At 61.2% G+C, this 22941-nt stretch overlaps 3 protein-coding genes across 21 annotated transcripts; 2 read left to right on the top strand and 1 right to left on the bottom strand.

The window, feature by feature from the left end:
* Nucleotides 1-4217: 4217 nt before the first annotated feature.
* CDC42EP5 (CDC42 effector protein 5) lies at nt 4218-8725 on the top strand. The gene is given in 4 exon segments (XM_058280823.2): nt 4218-4473; nt 5281-5401; nt 8224-8481; nt 8483-8725. Coding segments are annotated over 2 exon segments (447 nt in total). The 5' UTR covers nt 4218-4473; nt 5281-5401; the 3' UTR covers nt 8672-8725.
* A 482-nt stretch (nt 8726-9207) lies between these two features.
* On the top strand, nt 9208-11425 carry LENG9 (leukocyte receptor cluster member 9). Its single transcript, XM_004485127.5, is given in 3 exon segments — nt 9208-9536; nt 9538-10903; nt 10906-11425. Coding segments are annotated over 3 exon segments (1770 nt in total). The 5' UTR covers nt 9208-9326; the 3' UTR covers nt 11100-11425.
* LENG8 (leukocyte receptor cluster member 8) lies at nt 11120-22933 on the bottom strand. 19 transcript variants are annotated; one of them, XM_071209447.1, is made up of 17 exons: nt 22800-22933; nt 21149-21241; nt 20614-20682; nt 20348-20522; nt 19968-20069; nt 18683-18793; nt 17798-18050; nt 17386-17527; nt 16937-17140; nt 16205-16483; nt 15987-16124; nt 15570-15855; nt 14995-15096; nt 14846-14914; nt 14630-14759; nt 14342-14549; nt 11120-12408 (listed from the first exon to the last, which is right to left on the bottom strand). In XM_071209447.1, the coding sequence occupies exons 4-17, from the start codon at nt 20504-20506 to the stop codon at nt 12246-12248; spliced, it is 2346 nt and encodes a 781-aa protein (XP_071065548.1). In that variant the 5' UTR covers nt 20507-20522; nt 20614-20682; nt 21149-21241; nt 22800-22933; the 3' UTR covers nt 11120-12245. The 19 variants fall into 19 exon arrangements, with proteins under 19 accessions (XP_071065548.1, XP_071065547.1, XP_058136798.1 ...); XM_071209446.1 differs by having other exon boundaries at nt 20614-20747; nt 22800-22855; XM_058280815.2 differs by lacking the exon at nt 20614-20682.
* Between the last annotated feature and the right edge of the window lie 8 nt (nt 22934-22941).

Genomic DNA, 22941 nt, shown 5'->3' with positions numbered 1-22941 from the left:
GTGCGGGGGGGCTACTGGCATCTAGTGGGCAGAGGCCGGGGTGCTGCTAACCATCACAGCGTGTGGGGCGGCCCCTCCAGACAGAACCTGGCCCAGCCTTAAAGGGCGGCAGTGTCGAGGCTGAGCAGCCCTGGTCTAAGTGCTTTTAAGAGCCCAGCTCAGGTCAGACAGTAAACACCCCAAGCTAATTCGGGGGACATAGGGCATAGGAGCTTTGATGAGCTATTAGCTATATTTTCGCTTGACAAGGCGAATGTGTTCCTGTGTCATTTGTGCAATTAAAAATAATTCATTTAGAAAGGAAAAGAGCAGCCAATTCATCAAAACAAAACAAACCTCGCTTTGATGGCTCGGGTCCTATCTCCCCACTTCCCTCACGGGAGACTCCCTGAGCATCACGCCTGCTCTCTGGGACGACCTCACCTCCTGGCACTCGTCCTCCCCCAGCTGGCTTCCGCCCCCAGCTCCCTTGGACCTGCTCTGGCTCGGGTCACCGTTGGCCTCTGGGCTGTTACTAAATCCAGTGCACTTTATAAACATTTCGTTATCACACTTGGCCTGCTTCCGAGGCGACGGGCAGGGGCCTGCGCCCCCTCCCCTGGTTTCTGGAACTCACCTCTCTCCTCTTTTCTTTCTCTGGCTGCTGCCTGGGCCTTTTCCCTCTTCTTATCTCTAAATGTGGCCGTTCTCGGATGCTTTGCCCCAGAACCTCTGCTATTTCCACACTTCGGCCCCGGACTAGCTACATAATTTGCAGGACCTGGTGGAAAATGAAAATGCGGGGCCCCTTGTCCAAATTTATCAAGAATTTCAACTTGGCGGCCGCAGAGCCTTAAACCAAGCCCCCGAATCTTCTGAGCCAGGGGCCCTGGGACCCTGTGCTGGGCACCTGCTCTCAGGCCGGTCCCGCCTCGGTCTCTCCAAGGTCCAGCTTCCCTCTCCCACCCGCTGTTCCCCCAGGGAGCTCCCAGAGCCACCTGTACCCTCAGCCCCAACTCCCCAGAGTGTGATTTTTAGGTTTCTCCAGAGAAACAGAATCTGTTTGTGTATAAACCGAGAGATTTTAAGGAACTGTGGGCCTGGAAAGTCCAGACTCCGTAGGCCAGGGGGCAGCCTGGAAATGCCGGGAAAGAACTGCAGGTCAGCAGGCTGGGCCCAGGGAGGAGGAGATGGCCTCGTCCTGAGGAGGAATTCCTTCGTTTTTGGAAATCTCGGCTCCTTGCTCTTGAGGCCTCCAATTGATTGGAGGAGGCCCACCCCAATGTCGATTTCCTTTACTTAAGGTCCATCAATTGTGGGGGCTGGTCCCACTTACAAAGCCCCTTCACAGAAGCATCTAGGCCCGAGCTTTACCCAATAACTGGACGCCACGGCCCAGCCAAGCTGGCCCATCACACTAACCTGGCAGGCAGAGGGGACCTTGCGGATGTAACTAAGGCTAGAGGGCTCGAGGCAGGGGGCCGATGGCTCATAGAGGGAGAGACGTGGCAGAAGGAGCCGGCGGTGAGAGACAACCTCAGAGGGGACCACGAGGATAAGGAGACAGTTCTGGGGTCTCACTCAACAGCCTGCAAGTGCCAGGAAGGGGATTCTTCTCCAAGAATGTAGCCCTGCTGCACCGTTTGTTTGTTTTTTTTAAATTCCTCTCCCCCTCTCCCCCAGTTGTCTGCTCTCTGTGTCCATTCGCTGTGTGTTCTTCTGTGTCCACTTGTATTCTTGTCAGCAGCACCAGGAATCTGTGTCTCTTTTTGTTGCATCATCTTGAGTCAACTCTCTGTGTGTGCGGCACCACTCCTAGGCAGGCTGCGCTTTCTTTCACACTGGGCGGCTCTCCATGTGGGGTGCACTCCTTGTGCATGGGGCTCCTCTACGCGGGGGTCACCCCTGCGTGGCAGGGCACTCCTTGCGCACATCAGCACTGCGCGTGGGCCAGCTCCACACGGGTCAAGGAGGCCCGGGATTTGAACCCTGGACCTCCCATGTGGTAGGCAGATGCTCTACCCGTTGAGCCAAATCCAGTTCCCCCTGCTGCACCTTGACTTCAGCTTGGTGAGATCCCAGGCAGAGGACCCAACAGAGCCCCCAGGACTCCTGGCCTAGCGAAACCCTGAGCTGATACGCATGTGTATTTTTTATTATTTTTATTTTATTTTATTTTTGCATGTGTGGTTTTACACCACCACGTCTGTGGAGAGCCGTCAGGGCAGGAGTAGAGAACTAGACAGATAACAGGTAGCTCCTTCACCCTCCTGGCCCGAGAGCACCTGCCTCCTGGATCTCTTTGCATCCATGCCTTCCTCTCCACCCTCGTGGCCCCTGCACCAACGCAGGCCTCAGCTTTTCCTGCTCCTCCCTGCACCCATCCCAGGCCAGCGCCGGAACTAGGGCGAGGAGAGTGAGGCACTCACCGCAGGCACAGAATGGAAGCGGGCATCAAAATGAGCAATATCTTAGTGTGCAGGTTTGATGCAACGAAATACGGCAGAGTAGCTGGCTTAGACACCAGCGGTTTAGGGGCTTGCGGGCTGGGTGCTGGAAGCCCAAAAGCAAGCAATCGGCAGGTCGTGCCTGCTCCAAGCCCCGGGGCGACCTGGCGCGGCAGCCAGTCTGTCCTCTGTCACATGGTGATCTGCATCCTTCTGCTTCCATGACCAAAATTCCTTTGCTTCTAAGCACTCCAGTCATACCACAGGGAGCCCACCCGGATTCACTCTGGCCTCACCTTAATATTTTTGTAGACATAATTTACAAATGTATTCACACCCACAGGACCCGGGTTAGGGCTTGGATTTTGTCGGGGGCAATCGTGATTCGGTCTCCCACACCCAGCAACCGAGATAAAGAATATTTTTAAATAATATTAAAAAAATCATGAACGAAATACCAAAATTTTAAACACGGGCGTGGTCACTGTCGCTGATTGTTCCTTTCGGCCTCAGGACGACCCAATACCGCCCAACACAGCGCCTGTCCTGTCTTTATCTGGCATGTTGATGTTTTATTCATCATGGATTGTTTTGCATTTTTAATAAAAATATTGCGTTAAAATATTGCTTATCTGAAACAAAGCGTGGTATATCCGTGCTACGGAATATTATTCAGCCGTAAAAAGGAATGATGTTCAGGATACACGCTGTGGCGTGGGTGAACCTCAGAAGCGGGACGCTGGGTCAAAGGAGCTGGGCACCAAGGGCACGCGGTGTATGATTCCTTCATAGGAAATGTCCAGAACAGGCAAATCCAGAGAGACGGAAGTACATTAGTGGATGCTGGGGGCTGGGGCTTGGGGGGGAATTGGGGCGTCCCTGCTGACCGGTGCAGGGTTTCCTTCTGGGGTGATGGAATGTTCTGGAAGTAGAGTGATGGTGGAGGCACCGCAATGTGAATGTCCGAAATGCCACTGAACGGTGGTACACTTTGGTCGACTTTAGTTTGGGTGAATCTTACCTCTGTAATAAAATTATTTAATAAAAACGAATCTTTAAAACCATCACTTATCTCGATTACTGAGTTCCACACACACACCCCTCGCCCCTCCCCCCACCTTAAATTTTGCTCCTTGCCCTGCTGCGCTCCAGCAGGTGCATCCCAAAGGGACCTTCCGAACCCCTGGGGCCTCGGGTGCGAGTGGAGGCCTGGAGGGCCTTTGAGCCCCGCTGGTCTGGCCAGGCTGAGCTCTCCAGGCCAGGCAGGCTGGCCGCTGCGCCCCTCCTCCTTGCCCGCGCCAGCTCGGACCCTTCCTCGCAGCCTCTCCCGTGGGCTCCAGGGTCTCCATTCCCACAGTCCCCGGCAGCTCGGCCGCGCCTTGGGGCTCCGCTCGCTCTCGCCACGGCCCCAGCCCCCCACCTCCTCAGGCCTCGGAGGGAGCTTCCAACCTCCCGCCCCCCCCCCCATCTGCTTGCGCCCAGAGAGACACTCGGGGGCACCCGGTGAAGGATTGTGCTTTGCCTGGAGGGCTGGCTGCCGGGGGGCCGCTCAGGGGGGACCCCCGAGCTGGGTGAGAGCTGCCCCTCGCAGACCACCTCCACCGGCTGGCCGGATTCTCCTTCTGATTTCCTCCCTGTCTCCCTCCCCCGCTCCCCTCTGCCACAATCTGGAAGAAATCACTCTTCTAAACAGCCCTACTTCCCCGGTTTCAGGAAATTCCAGGCTGGGCCAGGGGAGGGGCCGGGCCGGGGGCGCGTCCTCTGCATCCCCCACCCCCTGTGCGTGTCCTCTGCGCACACCCAGGCCCGGCCTTCTCCGCCCCCACACTCCTCCCGAGGGCCCTCGGCTCCTGCACTGGGGCTTTCTGGTCCTGTAGGTCCTGAGGCAAACTTTTAGGGGAGGGGGTGTTGGGTGAGGAAGGCTGGGAGGTGCCCGCGCTCGCACCGTCGCTGCGCGGGACCGAGCCGGACTCGGCGGGGATTCCGCGCCCGCTTGGGCTCCAACCATGGCCCCCGAGAGGGGCTGACATTTGGGGTCCCGGTGCAGGTAAAGAAGGGACCCGAGGCGGGGGCCTGCCGGGGGCCTGCCTGGACTCCCGGTCTGAGGGAGGAGGGGCTGGGGGTCTGGCCTCTTGAGTCTGAGGGAGGAGGGCTGAGGGCCTGGACCCCTGGGTCTGAGGGAGGAGGGCTGGGGGCCTGGACCCCTGGTCTGAGGAGGAGGGCTGGGGGCCTGGGCTCCTGGGTCTGAGGGAGGAGGGCTGGGGGCCTGGACTCCTGGGTCTGAGGGAGGAGGGCTGGGGGCCTGGACTCCTGGGTCTGAGGGAGGAGGGCTGGGGCCAGGGCTCCTGGGTCTGAGGGAGGAGGGCTGGGGGCCAGGGCTCCTCGTCTGAGGGAGGAGGGCTGGGGGCCAGGGCTCCTGGGTCTGAGGGAGGAGGGCTGGGGGCCAGGGCTCCTGGGTCTGAGGGAGGAGGGCTGGGGCCTGGACTCCTGGGTCTGAGGGAGGAGGGCTGGGGGCCAGGGCTCCTGGGTCTGAGGGAGGAGGGCTGGGGGCCAGGGCTCCTGGTCTGAGGGAGGAGGGCTGGGAGCCTGGACCCCTGGGTCTGAGGGAGGAGAGCTGGGGGCCTGGACCCCTGGGTCTGAGGGAGGAGGGCTGGGGGCCTGGACCCCTGGGTCTGCGGGGGGGTTGGGCTGGGGGCCTGGACCGCGGGGCTCCCGGGAGGGCAGCGCCGGGGACCTGGACGCCTGGGACCTGAGGGCGAAGAGGGGTCCCGGGGCTCGAGGAGGTGGCGCTGTGGACCCGGCCGCCTGGGTCCCGGGTCCCTTTCCAGGCTCGGCTTGGCACTTCCTTTGCCAGGTGAGATCCCGCCGGGAGGAAGGAGGAAGGGCGAGCCCGGGGTTAGGAGGCGGAGGCGGACCCCCAGCCACCGAGAGAGGGTCCCGGCTTGGGCCCGAGCCTGGTGGGCGAGGCCGGCAAGGTAAGCGCAGTGAGCGGTGGGCAGGGGTCCCCGTGCGGTCCGGAGGAAGGAGGGACAGACCGGACGGCTCAAGTCCCGGCCGCAGCCACGTGGCTTCAGGAAGCGCGCTCTGGAGCCCGAGGGGGGCCGGGAGTCTCGGAATCCGGGGACTCTCCGCCCGGCCTGGCCTCGGCCGCACCCGGCGCCCCTCCTCTCCGCCCGGGCTGAGAACCAGTCGGGTGGGATCTGGAGCGGGTTATTTCCGCCCTGGCGTGGCTGAGGGAGGGCAGAGGTGAACCCGCTGTGCCCCCACCCCCTGCAGCCGCTGCCCCGGCCCGGCTCCTGCGGGAAAGAGCGGGTGGGTGGAGACCGGCGGGTGCGCCCCGCGGCGCGCCCTGGGTTCTTCTCGCGCGCCTGAACTTTGTGCCTGTTGTGCTGACCACAGACAACAGCCCCTCTGTGCTGAGTGTGCCTTGCCTGCGGCCGGCTTTTCCCCGAGCATGACCTAATCGCATCCCACAGCACACTGCTGAGAGGGGGACGGAGACTTCCATTTAACAGGCTCCGAGGCTCCGAAGCGGGCAGTGACTGGCCCAGGGTCTCCGAGCCAGCCAGAGGAGGTGGCCCTCAGAAACGACGCCTAACACACTGTTGTCCTCTGGGATGCAAAAAAGAAAGGACTAGTCAAAGGTGTAAGGAAATCCGTGGCCTTCATGTAAAATCAAAACATTATTTTTCCCACGGGCTGCAACCTACCCTGACATAGAGGGGAGGGGCGGCGAGCTCTAACGATATACTGCGGCCCTTAGACTCTGGAGTTGGTCTGCCTGGGTTCACACTCTGGCCCAGCAGTTGTTATTAACCTGTCTGTATCTCGGCCACCACACCCGTGGACGGGCACTGGGAGAGTCTCCCCTCCCCGGGTGTGTCTGCCTGTGTGAAGCATGCAGATCAGTGCCTGCACAGAGAAGGGCTTGGGAAAGAAAATGTTATTTAGCACCTTGAGTGTCCTTTACAGCAGTCCCTCACAAACAGGAATTCTGATTCCTGTTTCCCCGAGACGTGGACTGAAGTTTAGATCGAGAAGGCTGGGTTCAGGATCCAGTTAAAAAAAAAAGGGGGGGAGGGGGGGAATGATGAAATAGGAGCCGGTGTGTGTTTGACACTTCAGAAACCAAGCTCTTGCCCTGCTGCTAAGTGCTGGGAGATGGTAGTGACGCCTCCCGGCAGGCCGTGCAAAAACGCAGCGATAAGCCGGGTGGGATGAGCTCAAAGGACGCTCCGCACAAGGATGGTGTGATGATTCCCATATTACAGACAGGGAAACTGAGGCTCGCATCTGCTGGACTCAAACCTCAGAGTCAAGTGTAGGTCTGCCTGACTCTGAAATGCTCATGGCTGCCATGCTATGGGGATTTCCTTAAGAATAACATTTGAGCCTCCCCGAAGGGCAGGCAACAAGCCACGGGCTTCGCAGGCCTTTCAAAGTGAGCCCCTAACTTGAACAGAGAGAAAAGTCCAGCTTCTCAAGGTGGCACTTTCCCAGGTCCCTCCCAACACACGTGCTGAGTGGGCCACTAGGCACAGCAGGCCCTCTTAGAGGACCACAGGCGTGTTTTCATTTCTTTTAAAGTCCAAGGGAAAAAAATGAATATAATCCAGCTGGGATCTTATTTGTCTTTATACTGACACAGTTGTAAGATGCTTTAAATATTGTGTATTAATGTTTATCCAGACATTAATATTTTACCTTCGTATTTTCTATCTTAATATTTTTGAATGGAAGAACGGGCCACATGGCATTGCCTATGGCCCACGGAAGTCAGAACGCCTGCCCCCGTGCCCTCAGGAGGTGTAGGGTGGACCTGGACACCTGTATGCTTGTGTAACACTTTATAATTTTGAATTCTGATTTGGAAAGACCATGACCTAAAAATAAAATGTCTCATTTTTTTGGAAAAGAAGTCAGCGCATTAGTGAGAGCGGTCAGGGAGAGAGGTCAGTGCAAGAGGCAGGAGACAGTGGAAGGCCCTTGGGCTCTGGAGTCAGAGCTGGCTTCGGCTTGGGAGGGCTGTGTGCCCCTGGGCAAGCCGCATACCTTCTCTGTTTCCCTCTCTGGAGCATGATCCAAGCAGGGACTCATTTGGACATTCACTATGTGTCAGATCCTGTGCTAAGACTTTCATGGGCAATCTCTCTCCAGTTTCTTGCCAATCCTCCTATGTTTAAAAGCACGGCAAGAAGAGCATCCCTTAGAAGCCGGCAGCCTGTGAATTGTAAACAAGGCTGTCTCTTCCCACCTGGCTACGTGGCATTCCCTGGTGAATAAAATGCTGGCCGCCCTCTGCGCATATCCTGGAATTTGGCTGTTTTTGTGTGTGCAGCTTCTGGGAGGGACTTTGATGTCCACCCCGCTTTTGTTTTAACAGTCACTGTTGTTATAATGAAAAAAACTTCTTTGAAAGTCTAGCTCTACCCCTTGTATGACCTTGGATAAGTTACTTAATCTGTCTTTGTTTTCCTGTCGGTAAAATGGATAAAATAACATCACCTTCCTTGCGGGGCAGATAGGAAAGTTCCATGGAAGAGAGGACTCTATCTGTGATGTGGTCAGCCAGTTGGTAGTGCTAGTGCGCCGTGACTGTGGGGCAGAAGTTAGAGCTGATAAAAGACACCGGGAAAGGCAAAGCAGACAGCATTGCTCTTTAACTAGCACTGTGGGAAATCACGTGGAGAAAAACGAGACGCCAAAGGATGTAGAAGCCGAGGCCTGGCCGGTAGGGCCGGGAACAGGGCTGGGGGCTGCTGGGGCGCGGGCAACCCTGACCCCGTGCCCTCCACAGATGCCGGTGCTGAAGCAGCTCGGCCCCGTGCAGCCCAAGAAGCGGCCGGAGCGCGGCGCCCTGTCCATCTCCGCGCCGCTCGGCGACTTCCGGCACACGCTGCACGTGGGGCGCGGCGGCGACGCCTTCGGGGACACCTCGTTTCTCAGCCGCCACGGCGGCGGGCCGCCCCCCGAGCCCCGCGCGCCCCCCGCGGGGGCCCCGCGCTCCACGCCGCCGCCCGGCGTCCCGCAACCCCCGGCGCCCGCGCCCGCAGACCCCGCTGCTGTCCTTCCACCTGGACCTGGGCCCGTCCATGCTGGACGCGGTGCTGGGCGTCATGGACGCGGAGCGCCCGGGCGCGGCCGCCCCCAAGGCCGAGCTGGACGCCGGCGCCGGGACCCAGCACCCCCGGGCCCGCTGCCACCCCGGCGCCGACCTGGAGCTGGACGACGTCATCGGCCTGTAGCCGCGCGCTCCCGGCGCCTCCCGGGTCCTTATACATAAACGGCCAAGGTCAGCACCCTGGGCTCCGCGTGTTTACTTTGCACGGGGTGTGGCCAGGGGAGGAGGGGAAGGAGGTGATGGGTCCTGGCGCCTCTCTGGGCCCTGCGGGAACCGAGCCAGGCGAGCCACCTGGAGCTCCAGTCCCCAAGTCCAGGGCGGATGCTCAGCCTGGAGGGCTGGGACGAGGCGCCTTTAAGAGGGGCGGGGTCCCGACGTGGCCGCTCCAGCAGCCGCACTCCTGCCTCAAATATTTACTGAGCACGGCCGACCCAGTGGGCCGCCCTCTGCCCTGGGAGCGGCCGCAGCAGGAAGGGGCTGGGGCCCGTGTAGGGCCGCGAGGCCGAGGTGCCAAGGGCGCCGCCGCGAGCGCGGGTCGCGCAGCTGCGGCTGGGCCGGCGGGGTCTGCCCCCAGCCTCGCCGGTGCCGGCAGGGGGCGCGGGCAGCGCAGCCTGGGGGCGGGCCTTGCTTCCGGCGGGTGCGGAGCGGGGAGGCGTCTTTAATCCCGCGGGCCCTGGGGCGGGACAGGCGCCCTCGGAGCGCTCGGGAGGCGGCTCCGCGCCGGCAGTTGGCGCCCGCACCTGAGCCGGGTGTGTGGGCCGGTCGCCGCCCGCTGCCCCATGGCGCAGGCCCCGCACCCCGCGCCCGCCGCGCCGCCCGCCTGCCCCTTCTTCCTGCAAGGTCGCTGCCGCTTCGGCGCCCGCTGCCGCCAGCCGCACCCGGGGACCGCCCCGCCCGAGCGGCCGCGCCGCGGGGCCCAGGCGGAGGCCGATGCCAAGAAGCCACCGCTGCGCACGGCCGCCGCCGTCATCCAGCGCATCCGCTGGGACCCCGCGCCTCGACCCAGCTGACTTCTCGGTGGGCTATGTGGACCGCTTCCTGGGCGTGCGCGAGGAGCCCTTCTCCGCCTTCTGCTGGGACGAGCCGCTGGCGGCGCTGGGGCCGGGCGTCCTGGCTGTGCCCCAGCACCGCGTGCGCTTCTTCCGCTTCCGCGGCCACCTCGTCTGGGACCGCGCCTCGCGCACCGACCACGTCTTCGGCTCGGGCTTGGCCGCCGGCCGCGGGCCCACCATCCTGGACGCGCTTGACAGTGACGACGGGCCCACGCCCCTGGACGCCCCGGGCGGGGATGGCGGGCCCACGGATGGGGACATGCCAGGCGAGGACGACGGGCCCACGGATGGGGACATGCCAGGCGAGGATGATGGGCCCACGGATGGGGACATGCCAGGCGAGGACGACGGGCCCACGGATGGGGACATGCCGGGCGAGGACGACGGGCCCACCCCCCTGGTTGCGCTGGGGACTCTGGCTACCGAGGCGATGGAAACGCAGGCTGGTGCGGGGGCGCGAGGGCGCGGAGAACCAGCCGGCACAGATCCCAGGGAAGCCCGCCCGGGCCAGGGAGCAGCAACACCCTTAGGCCGAGAGAAAGCTGTGAAGGCAGAGCCGGGTGGAGCTCGACGCCGGGACTCGAAGCCAACGGTGACTCAGGCAGAGGCCAGCGCCCAGGAGTCAGACTTCCGGGAAAACTCCCAGCAAGCACCGGGAAGAGAATGGCAGTTAACAGAAGCATCCAGAGCCATGGAGCAGGCAGCGGGCAAGGCACAAGCCCCTGTGGCCCCGGGAGCCTTTCCCGAAAGGAGAGAGCAGCCCCCTGGGGAATCCCCTGCCGACTGGGGACCTGGGGCCTGGTCATCTGGAGAGGATGAGGGCACAGCTAGGGCTGGGGCTCCCCGCCAACCCCGCCCCACACACTTTGTGGCCCTCATGGTGACAGAACCTGGGCTACAGGTAGAGGTGGCCAAGGTTCAGAAACACCTGGCTGAGGTGGCGCCACCCTGTGCTGCCTTCCTGGTGCCCCCCGAGGACCTGCACGTGACGCTGGTCCTGCTGCGGCTGGCAGGTGCCGGCGAGGAGGCAGCAGCCGCGGGGTCTCTACGGCGGGCACTCGCAGACCCAGCGCTCCAGGCACCCCCCCGGCTGAGCTTCAGGGACGTGGTGCGCCTGGGCCACCATGTGCTCGGTGCCCCACCACGCCCCACCCTGGACACGGTGGTCAGGGTGCTCAGCCAGAGGCTGGAGGCCGAGGGGCTGCGAGTGCTCCAGCCCCCTGGGGGACTGCGCCCCCACCTCACCCTGGTGAAGGTGCCCCACGGGTGCCAAGTCCGCCTCCCCCAGCCCGGGACCAGCCGGAGCGGGATCTGGGGAGCCAGGCTATGGGGAAGCTCTGGCTGTGCCGAGTGGGGCGAGCAGGGAGGGCAGGGGGTGCCTACCGGCCTGTGGCTGAGCTTCCCCTGGGGGGGCACACCCAGACCCAACCCTGCAGGAGACAAACTGGACTTCAACCCCCAAAGCAGTCAGCAGCCAGGAGCCAACCTGCCCAAGGATGAGTTCCGGTCCAAGCAGGAAGGACAAAGCTCTCTCTCTCCTTTTTAATTTTGGTTTCTCTCAAGCTTCCAAATGGTGCTCAGTGCTCCAAGGAAAGAAGGAAGGAAGGAAAGGGGGAGGAAAGGGGAGGGAGAGGTGGGGAAGGGAAGGCAGAGGAGAAGAACATCTGGAGAAAAGCAGCCTGACAGCCCAGCTGTTTGCAAACTCATTGCACATCATCCAGTTACATGGCAGAGGGAGGGAGGGAGGGGCAAAAAGAAAGGGGAAGGGGAGGAAGAAAAAATAACTTAAATAAACACACACACACAGAAAAGAGAAGGAAAAATGACGTGAGCTGGTGATCCATGGAGGCGAGGGGAGGGAGGGGGTAACCCTTTTACCTGTGCTGAACCAAGGGAGGAATGGGGGAGGAGGAAGAGGAGGGAGGGAGAGGGGAAAAAAAAACCAGAAGAAACATTGGGGCAGGGGAGGAGACACGAAGACAACTTAATACAACTGAGACGAGGCAGGCCCAGCCGGCGGTCCCGCGGTGGCCTTCGGAGTCCTCAGTGCAGCGCTGAGGCGACGAGTCTGGCGGTGGCAGTGGTGGTGGCATATTCTGGGTGGGGGGCCAAGGGTGGGGCACAGTCTAAGCAGCTCCCCTCACCCCAAACACTGAGGCCCCGGAGGGCCGGGCAACAAGAGTCTGTGTGATGAGCGGACGAGGCGGTGGGCGGATTGGCTGGGCGCCCCCCGCAGCGGGCACGGGCTGGACGGCCTGTCTTCTTTCCACTGGCCCCCCTGGCATGGGGTGGGCCAGGGCGCTGGGCCGGGTACCGGAGTACAAGCTCGAAAGAGAGAGAGAAAAAACACTGAGACAGCATTAGTGGAGGCGAAAGGTGGGCACAGGTGACCTAGACCCCCAGCCCCCCACTGCCCCATCCCCTCCTCCCCCAATCCCATCCCTCTGAGGCAAAAAATAAAAACGTAGAAAAAAATCTCTGTACAGACTCCCTGGTGGGAAACGGGGGTGGGAGCATTGGCTCTTCCTGGAGCCCACTCCCCACAAATTAATTTACAACCCAAGTCCATGGCTCAAAAAACGAGATCCGCCAAGGCAGTGCCAGGGGGCTGCAGTCCCCACCCCCCACCCCGTCCTCGCTGGGTGCTCAGAAGGCTGACAGCTGTGCCAGGCTGAGGCGGCAGTCGATGCTGGAGTGGTCGGGGCCCGTGTAGGCCAGGCCCAGGGGCTCGAGGAAGGCCTGGCAGGCGGCCTCGCCCTCGAAGGCCAGCGCGGCCTGCAGGTAGGAGACTGGCAGCGCAGGGCGGAAGCTAGAGGCAAGAGGAGAGAGCGATGAGGTGGGCGGGTGGGGGGGCAGGGAGGGCCCCACGAGTGGGAGGTGGGTGCCCCCACCGTTCGGGCACCCAAAGGGCCTCCTCGGCACACGACTTTAACTCCCCACCTGCTTCCCACCTCCCCACCTCAGGGGCTTGGGGGGGCCCGGGGTGGAGCTTAGAGGCCCCAATCCCAGGTGTGCCCCCCCTCACCCCCACTTACCTGTGCAGGGGGGACCAGGAAGGAGGGGCTAGGAGGGGGAGGGCCCAGCTGGCTCCTGCGATGGCTCGAGGGCCTGCCTGGGCTAGGGGCAGGCACAGGTCAGGGCTCCCCCCCACTGGGCCAGCCCCAGGACCTGTCACACTGCCTCCAGGAGAGCCCCAGGCATCTCCCAACAACCACTTTTAGCAGCAAATATTCAATTAACAGGAGATGCTATTTGTGGAAGGAGGATCAGGGTATGGCTACCCTAAGAGCTTCCACAGTAATGTGGCAACCCTGTCCTCTAAGAGGCCCTCCACCCTTTTTATGAGGGGAAAACGGACTCAAGAAGGCCACCCCGAAAGTAAGAGAGCCAGCACTTGGCCCGCGTGGGCCTGGGACCTGGGGGCTGGGGGCGGGACCCCGCACTGCCTGCAGGGGGAGCAGGAGGCCTGCTGTGCCTTCCACAGCTCTGCTGCTCCTGCAGCCCTGCTCTGGGACCTGGGGAGGGACAGTCACGGGAAGCCATGAGGGAGGCGGCGGACACAGACCAGGGCCCCACCCACAGGCGCATTCCACCAGCTACATAAACTGCTGAGGCCCGGCCAGCAGCCCCATTCCAGGCCCCGCGAGCGGCACCGGCCCTGAGAAGGACATGTCACCAGGGAGCCCAGGATGGTCCAAGGCAGCCGTCAGGCTGCACTGTCCTCAGGTCGGATGCCAGGCGGCCTGCTGGCCCCCACCCCCACCCCCATCCCTTCCAACAACCGGAACCCCCGAGCCTGTCTGTCGTGCCACCTGGACTGCAGGGCCTGGCCGGCTCAGGCCTCTGCCTCTCCTGCCTGGCACAGCCTCTCCTTTGGCCCCACAATCAGTCCTGGAAGGAGCCTCCTAACTAGCCTTCAGGTGTGGTCAAGCCACCCTTGGGGCTCCCTGACCCCTTCGTGACAAAGTCCAAGCTAACCGGCCTGATCCTCAAGCCACCCTCTCGAGTAGGCTTTCTCCGCCTCGGCACTAATGGTGCTTGGGGCTCGGCTGTTCTCTGCCGCAGGGGACGCTGAACAGCATCCCTGGACTGGCCCGACGCCCAAAGCACCTCAATGCTACCAGCCGAGAAGGCTCCTGCCGCCGCCCCGTGTCCCTGGGGGGCCTCAGTCCCCGCCCAAGAACAGTGCTCCAGGCCCAGGCCCAGCACTGCTGCCCAGACCCATCCCGCCTGGTAACTGAGGGACACGCTCAACCAGCCGGGGCCTGGCCCGCGAGGCCCACCCCACCCCACCCCACCCCACCCATTCTTCCAAAGGGGAAACGGGGCTCTCCCATGAGATCAGAGGCTGCCAAGGGCAGGCACCATATTTTCCAGTTCTCTCGAGAGCCAGGAAGCAGAGACAGAGAGGCAGTGGAAGGCGGACACAGACCCCAGAGTGAGCCCAGAGAAAGGAAGAAACAAAACTAGGGTTCAGAAGACCCACAAGCAGGAGGAAGAGATGTGCAGAGCAAGGTGGAAAAGGGGGCCCAGGGCCAGCGAGACACGGAGCACAAGAGCCGGCAGGCAGCCGAGAGGCTGGAAGAGAGGTGCGAGGGAGGGCGGGGGCCGAGGGGACAGAAGACAAAAGGTGCAGGTCACAAGGGGGGTGGGGAGGGGAGCAAAGGATGGACGGGCTCTGAGGGGGCCCAGGAACGTGGGGGCGGTGGGGCCAGTGGCGCAGAGGGCTCAGCACCACATACGTTTTGATCATGGCCTTGAGGGCGGCCTTGCGCTCCCGGTCTGCGAACTTGTCCACGAGGTAGCCGGACATGCAGGGTGCGTGACAGTAGAGCCGGAAGAACCGATGGTAGTTGCCCAGGGCCCAGGCCGCCCTGAGCGCCAAGGCGTGGGCCACACAAGGGTCCGCCTTCAGCTCCCGGGTCAGGTACGCCAGCTCCGTAGTGATGTCTGTGGGCCCAGAAGAAGCAGGTGAGGAGGGCTCCGGCTGGGGGCTGCGCCCACCACCCAGCCCGCCTCCCGCCTCCCACCTCCTGAGTTCTTGGTGAAGATGTAGTAGAGAATCCGGTAGGCGGTGAACTCGCCGACGTTGCCTGGCAGGCTCTCGGCATAGAGCGACTTGAGCTGCGTCTGGCACTGGTTGAACTCTTCATGGTCACCCTGGCGGACAGAGACAGAGCAGGCTGAGCCACGGGCCCCGGACAGGGAGCCTGGGAGGAGCCCCGAGCCTCTCGACCCCTGCGGACCTTCTCCAGCGCGATGCGGGCGTGGGTCTCGTATACCTCCACAGTGAACTCTGTGCGCACACCCTGGACCTGGGGGAAGGGAGCAAGGGGTCAGGCCAGAGGGGACCAGCCGGCCGGCAGATAGGGGCCAGCCCTGCCGCCCGCCTCACCGTCAGATCCTGCCGGATCGACTTCATCTGCTCGCAGGCAAATGCGTAGTCCTGCTTCTCTTTCCAGTGGGACTTGACCATGCACAGAGACTTCTTCAAAACCTGGGGGAAGGACTGAATGAAGCTCAGCAGGACTGGGAAGGGAGAGCAGGACACACTAAAGTCTGTTACAGAGCCAGGGAGTCGGCATTTTTTAAAGCAAGGGTGGCACAACAAACTGTGCCGACTCGCTACTCTTCTTAAAATAACCAGAAAGCCCCCAAGTGTGGTGAGGATAAACACTCCTGGGACCCCTGCTCTTCCACACACAGCCGTGTTCGAGTGGAGTAGAGCTACCTCTGCCTTGCAGGGAGGCCCTCAGGGCATCAGAGCACCCAGCATGCCGTGGCCTCAGGCCACGCGCCTGCCTGGGAAACAGCTTCACCCTCCCAAGTCAGGAGTGAGGTGACCAAGGCTGAGGAGCCTGCACCCCTCCCGGGACCACAGGGCCCCGAGCACAGGCCCTGCCCTCAGTTCACGTTCGGGATCCAGACGGGCCTGGAGGGCACAGCCCACCCCCTCCACGGGGCACTCACCGCCACAGGGCGCACGGTGGAGGGGTCTGGGGCGCAGGTAAGGCGCAGGTAGTGCTTGGTGATGTCAGGGCAGGTGCCCACGATTTGCAGCTCCTGCCAGTCGGGGTCGGCCCCACTGGGGTCCAGACTGCCCATGTGCAGCACCAGGGGCTCGAGCCGCAGGCGGCGGGAATGGCCGTGCTGGAAGCGGGCTGCCCGCTTCTGTTTCTTCAGCTCACGCTCCGGGTCCTCACACTCCAGAGCTGCCATCTTCTTGCGACTGCGCTTGGAAGGGGCAATATCGTGCCTAGGGAAGGAGGAGGGCGTTCTCACTGGGCTCCTGGCGCCCTCTTCTGAAAGCTGGGATCCCAGCCCTCGCCCCACTGCAGCCCCCCTCCTCTGCAGCCCAGAGCCTGGGTCCCAAGTCCCCAGCCTCACCTCTTCCCCCGCTGCGCCCTGCCTCGGCCCCGATCCATGTGGGCCCCCCGGCCACCCCGGCCCTTGGGGGTGTTCCTGCGGCCCACAGGGTGGCACTCGTTCCCTGAGAAGGAGCTGTCGGAGTCCGAGTGGGAGTCACTGCGAGGGAGGGCGGAAAGGTCAGGCGGGGCCGGCCTCTCCACCCCATGCCCCCTCACACCCCAAACCCAGCGCTGTACCTGCGGCGGAAGTGGCGGGTTGGAGACCGGGAGGAGGAGCGGGAGCGGGAGTCGGTGCTGGAGGAGGAGCTGTTGTCCTTCATGAAGACGTTGCGGTTGCCAAACTTGGCAAAGCTGCTGCCCCGGGCTCGGCCAGCACCCCCAGCCCCTGGGGTCCCTCGCTGGGACTGGGCACCCCCGCCCCTTGTCGCCGAGCCTGCCCCCCTGGGAGGGTGAAGGCTGCTAGGGGCCTCCCACCGCTTCTTCTTGGGGCTCTCGGCCACAGGCTCCCGAGTCAGCCTGAGGATACAGCAGGGGAAGGGCATCACCAATCCAGGAGCCCACTGACCTGGCTCAGACCACACCCCAAGACCCACCCACCCACCCCAGGGCCGCGGCCTCAGGGAAGGAAAGCACTTACCCCAGGCAACTCAGCCAAGAGGCTGCAGAAATGGGATGCAAACCCAAGTGTTCTGTTTCCAGGGGTGCTCAGGACCCCTGGGCGTACATCCTGCCCAGCACCCATGGCCCTCGGCAGGTCCCAGCTCTTTCCGCCCTCTTGGCCCCCCCTCTAACCAAAGACTTCTTCCCCAGGATCCAATTTCCTGGCTTGCTGCAGATGTCTCAAAGCTGCAGATTCCCAGGTCTCCAACCTCTAGACCCAGGTACCTCCAATCCTCTGCAGTGTCACCCTGACCCTCACCAGCCTGCGCACTGAGCCCCTCACAGCTACATCTCCCAGCCGAGACTAACCCAGGCAGAGGCTCCCGGCTCCAGTCGATGGTGTAGGCTGAGCCGTCCTGCAGTCGAGCCTGCAACACCTCTTTGAGTAGCTTCTCAGTCCGGTCCTTGTCCTCCTCTGACTCGCAGGCAGTGAAGCAGCGCTCGACATACTCCTTCATGTCCTGTGGCCAGTCGTCAGGCTTCCCAGACAGGTTCCCTCTAGAGGAGGGACCGCTGCGGGACGGGAGACGCAGGCACTCAGGACGCACCCCACTCCCCACTGGCTGCCTCCACGGCCAGGTGCGCTGACAGACTTACCTTCCCACCTCCCTTAGTGCTTGTAACCACCCTGGGAGGGACGGGGCACTTTCCCACCTTCAGGGGAGGAGTGAGGCCGAGGGTGGGGAATGTGTCCCCTGGACATGGTGGGAACACAGACAGGGGGCAGAGGCAGTGGGGCTGGGATGAGGGGCTGTCACCTGTGGTTTGGGGCCTTTTCAGTGTTGGGCTGGGGACCGAAATTGCTGTGCTGCACCTCAGAGCTGGACCCAAAGTTCTGGTTCGTGACAGCAAAGGGCCGTTTCTGAATGTTGAACTTGAGACCACCAGTCCCAGGGGCTGCTATTGAGGTAGCAAAAGCTGGGGTTAGGCCCTTCCTGCACTTGGGAAGGTCCCCTCCCCCAGAAATGCCAGAATGAAAGCGTCAGGGGCAAAAGAAAACAGGGATGCTGGCAAGGGAGAGAGCAAGCTCTGGAAGACTCTCCTAGTTCCAGAGCAGCCTCGACAAAAGCCTTGGAGCAATCACAATAAGGAAAAAAAGAACCAGGGGGCCTGAGGCCCCAAGCCCTCCTCCCTCCTGCCCTCGCCAGGCCCAGCCCAGCACCAGCTCACGCTTCATGCGGTTCCATAGCTGCTGGCCCTTCTTGGGCTTGGCGGGTTCAGAATAGGCGTGCGGCCCATAGGCCTGGCCCGAGGCAGCCCCCGCCTGGCCGTGCTGGGCAGATGGCGCTGTCCCCGGCTGGGGGCCGCTGCTCAGAGGGTGTGCCCCATGCTGAGGGTTTGAAGGCTGAGGGGGCTGGGCTGCCGGCAGCTGCTGAGGGGTTCCCTGGTAGGACATGCCTTCGTCCACGCCGGGGACCGGGGGCTGTAAGAGGAAGCAGGTGCTGAGGGAGGGAGTCGGTTCTCCAGACCTGCCCCACGTGCACACCTGGCACTCAGCTCTCAGCTCTGTGCTGGGGCTTCTGCCACCAGATCACTAAGGCCTCAGAGGACCTGAGGTAAGTACTTTTCCCAGCTGAGATGACTCAAGCTCAGAGAGGCAGAGCCCATCCCATCCCCAAGGACCCCAGCTGTCTAGGGGCAGCTGGCAGCACTCAAGGCTGCAGGACTTTCTAGTGGGAGAGACCGCTGAAGCAAACCCACCCCAAAGAGCGTACGTTACTGGCAGGCAAGACACAAGCAGGAGGCCAACACTCATAGGAGCCTGCAGGCCCACTTTGAAAAGCTGACAGAGGCCACTTGCCTCCCAGGATTCAGCCTCAGCCTCCCCCAAGTATGCCTTCCAAATGCACATGAAGTACAAGGCTGTGGCTTCAGGGAAATGAAAGACAGGCTGCCACAGTCCCTGCATCTCCCGCCCTGCCAGTTTAGAAGCTATGCTCTATGCTCTGCCACCTTCCTCCTCCTCCATCTCCTCAGGTCGGGGCTTGTGGGGCAAGAGGAAATGGGGGGTTGGGGGCTGGCTAACTTATGAGAGCAGCCGGGCCAAGGTGGTACCTGGTTCAGGGTCCCTTGGTGCTGGGGTCCCGACGGCTGTTGCGGTGTGGCAGAGCTGTAGGAGCTGGCCATCCCGTACTGGGAGGGGGAGCCGTAGCTCTGGTACATGCTCTGCCAAAAGCACGGAAGGTCTGGGTGAGGAGGCAGCGCCAACGCCTCCATGGGCTACACCCTCCGACAAGCCCAGCTTCAACTCTCCCCTCTCCCTACCACACCAACACACCAAACTCTCGCGTGTACTTCAACAACCAAGCAAAGCCCCTACCAATCCCAGATCCTACCCTAGCTAGTTCTCAAAAACTTATTCAAGTAACATTTACAAAAAACCAACTCTTTTAAACACAAAGAGAACACAATATAAAAAACACAATCCCAGGCCCTGCTAGAGTTTGCGTTCAAATGCACTGTAGTTGTAGACAAACATAGATAACGCAAAGTGAAGCAAGAAAGTAGACAGGAAGGGATCAGGGTGGCAGGAAAGGGCGGGGAGTGGTACTGCACAGAGATTTTCAGGGCACAACTCTGTGATGAGGGGGTATCTGAGCAGACGTTGAGGAAGCAAGTGGTGGAAATGCGTGACAGCGCTGCCACGGCACAGCGCAGCACAAACAAACCTGGTACACTCTGAGATCAGTGTGGTCATGGTGGAAATGGCATGGGAAAGGAGAGGTGGCCAGGAGCCAATAATGCAGGGCCACGAGGGCCAGGGAGGGAACTTGGAACTTATCTTGTGGGTGATAAGCTGGAGGGGGTGTGAGCAGTGGGGTCAAGAAGAATCAGGCAGCTGACCTGGCCCAGTGGTTAGGGCGTCCGTCTACCACATGGGAGGTCCGTGGTTCAAACCCTGGGCCTCCTTCACCCGTGTGGGGCTGGCCCATGCGCAGTGCTGATGCGCGCAAGGAGTGCCCTGCCATGCAGGGGTGTCCCCTGCATAGGGGAGCCCCACGTGCAAGGAGTGCACCCCGTAAGGAGAGCTGCCCAGCGTGAAAGAAAGTGCAGCCTGCCCAGGAATGGCGCTGTACACCCGGAGAGCTGACACAACAAGATGACGCAACAAAAAGAAACACAGATTCCCGTGCCGCTGACAACAACAGAAGCAGACAAAGAAAACACAGCAGACACAGAGAACAGACAACCAGAGTGGGGGGCTGGGGGAGAGAAATAAATAAATAAATCTTAGAAAGAAAAAAAAAGAATCATCCATAGCTGTCTCAAATCCATGGCCACCCTCCAGCCCACCAGCAAGCTGATCAGAGCCCCGCCCTGCCCCCGGGTCACCGCTCACCATGGGGTAGTAGTAGCTGTAGGGGTAGGCATAGCTGTACTGCTGGTACCACTGGTAGTACTGCTGCTGCTGCAGAGCGGAAGCCTCAGCCTGGGATACATACTATGGAAACAGAGGCAATTGTCAGGGTAGGCAGCAGGAGTCCAAGACTGCCGAGGAATGGAAGGTTCTCCAGAACGGGGTCCATGTCTCTCGAGGTGATGAGACTCAGGGCACCTCAGGGACCAGACCTTGCCCCCATCAGACCAGGGCTCCTAGAATATCTTCTCATGTTCCCCCTCAGAACATGCTGCCCCAGCAGTGCAAGAATGCAAACTGTGTCCCTCCCACTGTAGCTCCCCCACCCGCTTGGGCACCCAGGCCCCAAAGGGCCATCTCACCTGCGCACTGGCCACAGGCCCATTGCTGCTGGCCTTGGCAGAGCTACCGGCAGCTCCCGCTTTGCTGATGCTGGCCAGGGCCTGGCGGGCCTTCTCCCACTCTGGATTCTCGTGCATGGGGGTCTCCATGCCATTCTCTCGGCCTGCCCCGGCCACCATGCTGTACTGAGGGGGCCTGCAGAGAGGGGTACGCATCAGCCGGCCCTACCCACCACACACAGGCGGGCAGGATGGTGGAGGCCAACAGGCTCAGGTCCCAGACCCACCTCTCCCTGCCTATTTGACTTAGAGCACACCCCTTCCTCTCGCTGACGCCAGCTTCTGCTTCACAAAGTCTCTTGTGAGGAAAAAATGACATCACAGGCCTAAGGTACCTGTCCTGGTGCCTGGCAAACAGCAGCTAAAATCAATCCAAGAAAAGGATCACCAATATCCACAGACTGTAACGTGGGACCTGGCACCTAGCAGTTCTCAGTTTTATGAATCAACAGATTCTGTCTGAAACACTAACCAGTCATCAAATTATCAAAGTTACGGAAAAAATTAGGAATTAGCAGAAAGATAAATGAGTACTGAGTGTTGGAGGCTGCCACCTAATTATAACCCCTCGAGTGGATAATCACAATTCTGTGACAAGCAAGGGGTTGTGAAAAATGAGCACTCAGAACCTACCCTCACGAAACCACAGGCAAGGGCCTCACCCTCGCCCCCACCCCTTGTGAGGTCCCACCCCAGGGGATAACATTGGATTTTACTTCCTCTTTCCCTCCCCTGCCAGTCTGTCCCTGTAGCCCCACTAACCAATCCGTGCTACGTTGATCACCCACGTTGGCCGCCATCTGGACCCTGGGGTGTAAGGGGTGGACCTCGGGAGCCAGACTGCTTTTTCACTGTCTATAAGAAAAAGAGGGAGTTAGGAAGACTCAAGAGGAAGCAAGAACATGACATGTTGTGGGAGAGAGAAGGGCTTACAAGAAACCAGGCAAAAAAAGGGGAGAATTTGAGAAAGAAGCCAGTGGGGTGAAGAATCTGAAGAGCATTCACAATCTGGATAAAATGGCTGCAGTGTGAGTGGAAGCCCTTGGACTTCCTGAAGTGCTCCAGGGGAAAAATGAAGGATTTGAAAAGAGGTCCAAAGGCATTTCCCAAAGGGAAAGGGTATGAAACACATAAAAGTAAAGAAAAAGGTGTAAGGGGAACCCGGAGAGAGAAAGGTGGGACAAAAGTCCCGAGGCCTGGGGTGGGGGCACTTCAACCAAGGGGTCAAAGGAAGCAGACAAATCTGAGACCAAACTAATGAGCAAAATCTGAGTGATCTCTTAGGGTAGAAGAACTGGAAAGATTTCTGGAGAAACTCTGTAAAGAGGGAAGGAAGCCTTTGAGGGAGCCTTGAGAGGACAGAGGAGGAGCTGGGACAAAGGGAGGAGAAATCTGAAAGGAAAAGACCTCTGGAAATTACCCCCAAAGCAGGAAGAGGTAGAGGTGCCTATCACTGAGGGAAGCCATGGGTTCTGAGAAAGCTCTTAAGGGCTGATTTCAAAAAGGCCACCAAAGGGCAGAGAAGAAACCTACAAAACTAGGTTTCAGAAGCAAGTATGGGCCTGGGAGAGAGGAAAGGCGATCCTTTTGGTCTGGTCTGGAGATAAAGCTTTGAGAATGCGGAAGAGGCCCAAAATATCTTTAGGAAACTATTACTAGAGCGGCGTGTAAAGGGACGAAAAAAAACTAAGAGGAGTGGGTCTAGGGAATAAAGACAGAGGGCCCTAACGGCCCGGAAAAGGCAGGGGTGGACTCAAAGGCGAGTCCCTCTGGAAAACCCGAAAGCCTGGCGAGAAGCGAGGGAATAGGGAAAGAGCCTGGGGGTGGATAAACCTTTCGCGAGGAAACAGACCCTGGGCGGAGGAGGCACGGGAGTCACAAGTGGGAAAAACCCGAGGGGTCGGGGAGCACAGGCGAGGACCGAGGGTCAAGAGAGAGCGGAGCCCGGAGACGGGCCGAGGACGGAGAGCCGAGGAGCACCTGGCCGTCCCGCAGGCCCGGAGGAGGCAGGAGAGGCCGCCGGGATCCCCTACTGGCCCCGGAGCCACCGCCCCGGGGACGCCGCGCCTGCGCACCACGAGCCCTGGGGAAGAACGCGGCGCGCCGGACGCCCGTCGCCCGGGACAACGCGGCCTTCCCTGTGGAACCGCCCGGTCAATGGGGGGTGCGGACACCACAGGGACCCCAGAATGCCGAAGGGGGGAAAGGGGGACGGCAGAAAACTACGGCGCACGCGCACTGGTCACGCCCGCGCCCCCGCACCGGCGCGCACGCGCAGTGGCCAGTCCTGCCCGACCCACCCCGTCGACGCTCGCGCGCCGCGTCCGTTGGTACGACGGCCGAGCAGGCCTCGGGGCCCGCGGGGCCTTTCCGGAGGGAGAGGACGCCCCTCGCCGCCCTCCGCTTCCCGTACCAGCCTCTGCCGTTCGCTCTCAGGACTCGTCAGCTGTGGTCTGAGGCGAGATAACGCGGCCGCGGGGCTAATCGGCAACCCGACCGGTTCTTCTCTTCCCTGGGCTTCGACGACCGGACCGCGGCGTCCTGACGTCACGCGG

This window comes from Dasypus novemcinctus, chromosome 18, assembly GCF_030445035.2.
Source record: "Dasypus novemcinctus isolate mDasNov1 chromosome 18, mDasNov1.1.hap2, whole genome shotgun sequence".
NCBI lineage: Eukaryota > Metazoa > Chordata > Mammalia > Cingulata > Dasypodidae > Dasypus > Dasypus novemcinctus.
Note: the sequence above shows the minus strand (reverse complement) of the source record. Positions and strands in the feature narration are given on the sequence as shown.

Bases quoted from the DNA above. Each gene is read 5' to 3' on its own strand.
- LENG8 (XM_071209443.1), bottom strand. From the start codon at position 20,705: ATGTCATTTTTTCCTCACAAGAGACTTTGTGAAGCAGAAGCTGGCGTC. The intron at 15,856-15,986 runs GTGAGGCTGGGG...CTCCTTCCCTAG, and splicing joins AGGGCGCAGCGGGGGAAGAG to GCACGATATTGCCCCTTCCA. The intron at 14,550-14,629 runs GTGGGAGGCGGG...CTGGGCCCACAG, and splicing joins CTTCACCAAGAACTCAGGAG to ACATCACTACGGAGCTGGCG.